At 51.0% G+C, this 3,583-nt stretch overlaps 1 protein-coding gene across 1 annotated transcript; it reads right to left on the bottom strand.

The window, feature by feature from the left end:
- Positions 1-420: 420 nt before the first annotated feature.
- On the bottom strand, positions 421-3,222 carry BCR38DRAFT_488299 (uncharacterized protein; the record flags this gene model as incomplete). Its single annotated transcript, XM_040864255.1, has 1 exon — positions 421-3,222. One exon carries the CDS (start codon positions 3,220-3,222, stop codon positions 421-423), a length of 2,802 nt encoding a protein of 933 aa, XP_040712547.1.
- Between the last annotated feature and the right edge of the window lie 361 nt (positions 3,223-3,583).

The following is a 3,583-nucleotide window of genomic DNA, read 5'->3' as shown; positions in this document are numbered from 1 at the left end:
ACTATGCGAGGTACCTTAGTTCTATTTCGCAATGAAAAGTGGCTGTGCTTTGATTATATTTTTAGTGGGAGTAGACGGTTAATTGGCATGGGCAGTCGTGGCTTGTGTTCCGATCACCGTGTTCTTTCGATCTGGAGCCCACTAGAACGTCTTAATGGTGAAGATATGCTTTCTGTGTTTCTAGCCAATATGACGATTATCTACCAAGTCCCCAGTCTATCTCGATGCTCAGGTTCTAAGATGCCAGCTTCACCTACCTGGCCACCATTAGCCTAATAGAAGCTTGTCATGTTCCCTTTCCCATATCATGTACATCTAAGCCCACCCGGTGACCCCTGGCAGAATCTCCTTAGTGAATCTCCAAAATGATTCCTCGATTGATACAAGTAATGATAGCGACTCTTGCCTTCTAAGTCTCCTCTAAGCCGCGGTGTCCACCGCCTTCATTCCCGCCTTGAGTGTCATCTCAAGCTCCCTCGCCCCATCAAGGGCCTTCTCGGCATCCTTCATGCCAATATAAAGTTCGGCTGTGTCTGTCTCTTTCACATGCGGATCCAATACCATCTCCCCACCATTAGTTAGACCATCCTTGAGCTCCCTGGCCCCGTCAATCGCCTTCTCTGCTGCATCCATGGCAATATGTAACGTTAATATCTTAACCTTAGGGGATACATCAATCATGACATTCCCCTTTTCGCTGGCCAACATCTTATCTAGTTCCGCTCCGAACTCACGCGTGCTCTTCAGTAGGACCGGCTGCGTCTTCGCCCGACCGTTCCACGTCTTGTATTTTGTCTGACTCGGTACACTTCTTTCTACGTTGGATTTGGATCGTTTCACCATGACAGTCGTGTCACTCTTGACTGAGTCGTTCTCGTCAAGAAGATGCTTCTGCACACAGTCGTCGTAGGAGACGTGGGACATGGGTGTAGCAAATGGTGCTGTCGGCGCAGAGTGGGCCTGGGGCGTCGAATGTCTCTGGTCGGGTGTAACGGGGGGCTGTGGCGGCGGTGTACCCAGAAAGTCCTGGATATCTGGCTCTGCGGTGTTTGTCCTGTCTCCATGTTGAATTTCATGGACCTTTTGAGCAAGTCGCACACTCAGTGGGGTTTTGGCCGGGGCCGAACAGCACCTCTGGCTTTCGGTAACAACTGAGGGTCGCTTGATATTGCCAATCTGCTGCTCCAATGCCTGGATCTCCTTGTAGCCACCTTGCAAAGGTAGAAGCTCTAGTTCCGGGTATTCTAGATACCCGGTCGATTTGCGACTCTCAGATGGGTTCTCGTCTTTCATGTCAGAGCCCGGCTTCATCAGCTTCGCAATGCTACACCTGAGAGCCCTTCCAAACTTGTCCGTGAATGACTGGCTCACATGTTTAGGTTCGCGTACATCTACGGGGCTCGCTCTGTTGTTGTCTGTGAACCACTTGGTAGCCCCTCCCGCATCTATGTCCGTCACTGCAAAGTCCTTCGGAGTCACTATGTCCCGTTGATTAGCTGATCCAGTTCGTTGGACGCGAGTGTGCGAGGGCCATTTGGCCCATGATGAAGGCGGCGTGCGAGACTTCTGTGGAGTGAATAAACGTGTCGCAAAGCTGGGTGTGCGTTCAAAAGCTGTTTCTTCAGACTGTATCTGTCGTTGCCATTCTTTGAGGGTGCTATTTGACGTCCCGACAGAATCATCTCGAATCCCGATGTTTGCGTCATCCGGTCTGATAGCAAGTCCTGATCTTGGAGACTGCCAGCCGGAATGATTTCTATGGCGAGAAACATTGTCTGCCAATTGGTGCTGATGATTGTGGTTAGAATGCCCATGAGTTGAACTTGGATGGCCAGTATCACTGGAGAAGTGACGACTCTTTCTAGACGCTTTGTTCTCCCGTTGCTTGGCTTCTCGACGGTCTGCCTCCAATCGAACTGCTCGTTTCCACAGGCCTGTGGTGCTTTCAACTATGATGGGCTGTTTGATTGGTCCCGAGACTGCTCGAGGTCTGGCAATATCTGCATTGGGTCCCGCGGCTGCAAGATGACTTGCTTCGAGGGCGTCCGTGACACAATTTCGATGTTGACGGCTTGCCTCCGGAATCTTCACGAGTACCTTCCCCTTTTTAGGCTTTGCCAGATGAAACTTAGCGAGTATAGATGGTTTCGTAACTTTAAGAGGTTCGTCAAATTCTTCACGAAACCTGCTCGCCACCGGACCGCTGGGGTCCCGACGCAGGTTTGACATTACAAAGCGTTTGGCCACCGATTCAAGCTCTACCTCCCTGACTTTAAAACTTAGAGTTTCTGACACAGCAGATGTCGGTCGCTGAGGCTCGTGTACAGCGATAATCCCCTCGGGGGTCGGAGCTTGAATAGGAGCTGTCCTGTAAGAGCTCGTCTCCGATATCGCAATTGGTGGTGCATTTTCGCTGTTTTCTTCAATTGTGTAGTGAGATGATACAGAATGCTTTGTGTCTGGTGTATGCTCTGTGTGCAAGGTTATTACTGCATTGCGTATAGCCCCTGCATTCCCTGCGGCCTCTCCGATCTGAAGAGCCCCTGCATCCAGCCTAGATTGAACCTCTGGCAGGAGATCTTGTGTACAAAGCCACATATCTAGTGGCGAGTACTGATCTGCAGAACTGTCATGTTGATGCTGTAAATCAGTCTTGCTTTTGTCTTCAATAGGTGGTGGATAATCTGGTTTGTTGTGAGGTTGGGTCCCAGTGGTGCCTTCCCCTTCTGGATCAGGCGGCTCTTCCAAGTTGTCTGGTGGTATTTGTGTCGACAAACGCCATGAGCCCACTGAACCGGAAGGCACGTGAACGGGTTCAAGTTGTGGGGATGAGGGGACTTGTTGCTTTATGGACGTCTCTTCGTTGTAGATGACGAATTCGAGGGCATCACGGGGCCCTATCAAGGAGCTATCATCATGTTTTGATTCAGCCTCCTTTTCGCTTTCGAGCTCTTCCTGGATTCTTTTGTGCATCAGCCGCTTCAGCTCTGCTCGCCGAGCAATTTCCTCTTCGCTGCTTCCATGCTGTGAACGCCTCGCGTCGGATCTCTGTGATAGGCGCCTGGATAGCTTTGTCTTCAAGAGATCCAGAGTGCTTGTGCTCGAATCCCTCGTATCCTTACGCTCGTCCTCAGTGTCTGTGTCTTCGACTTCGAGATCATCGAGGTCGACAGTGCCCTGATGCATGGGCGTAGTCATAAGCGAGGGTGCCGCTGCAGGCATGAATGCTTCGGGCACAGGAACGGGGGTGTTCGGTAGCTTTGCGCGAGCCGGACGAGCTGGGAACGGTGTTGGGCGACGTTCTGAGCATGAGGAAGAATTTCTTCTCCGGGTGCGGCAGCAGCAAAAAACAGGCATTCTTCAAGCTGGTAGGTCGTTCCAAGCTAAACGAGTGTACAAACGAGTGAAGTTGCGTAGAGCTGTCATCGGTTTCCAAGAAAGACTCGACAAGACCGAGGTTGTCAAGTGTTGACTATCGAGGAACGGCAGCCAGTTGTGAAGCCGTCTCTGGCTTGTTCCAAATCTGCTGAGAAGCGATTTTACGGAGGTAAGTGCAACTGCATTCTCTGACTCGATGTCGTTA

This window comes from Pseudomassariella vexata (genome assembly GCF_002105095.1).
Source record: "Pseudomassariella vexata strain CBS 129021 chromosome Unknown BCR38scaffold_12, whole genome shotgun sequence".
NCBI lineage: Eukaryota > Fungi > Ascomycota > Sordariomycetes > Amphisphaeriales > Pseudomassariaceae > Pseudomassariella > Pseudomassariella vexata.
The sequence above is the reverse complement of the archived record's forward strand: the minus strand, read 5'-3'. Positions and strand labels throughout refer to the sequence as shown.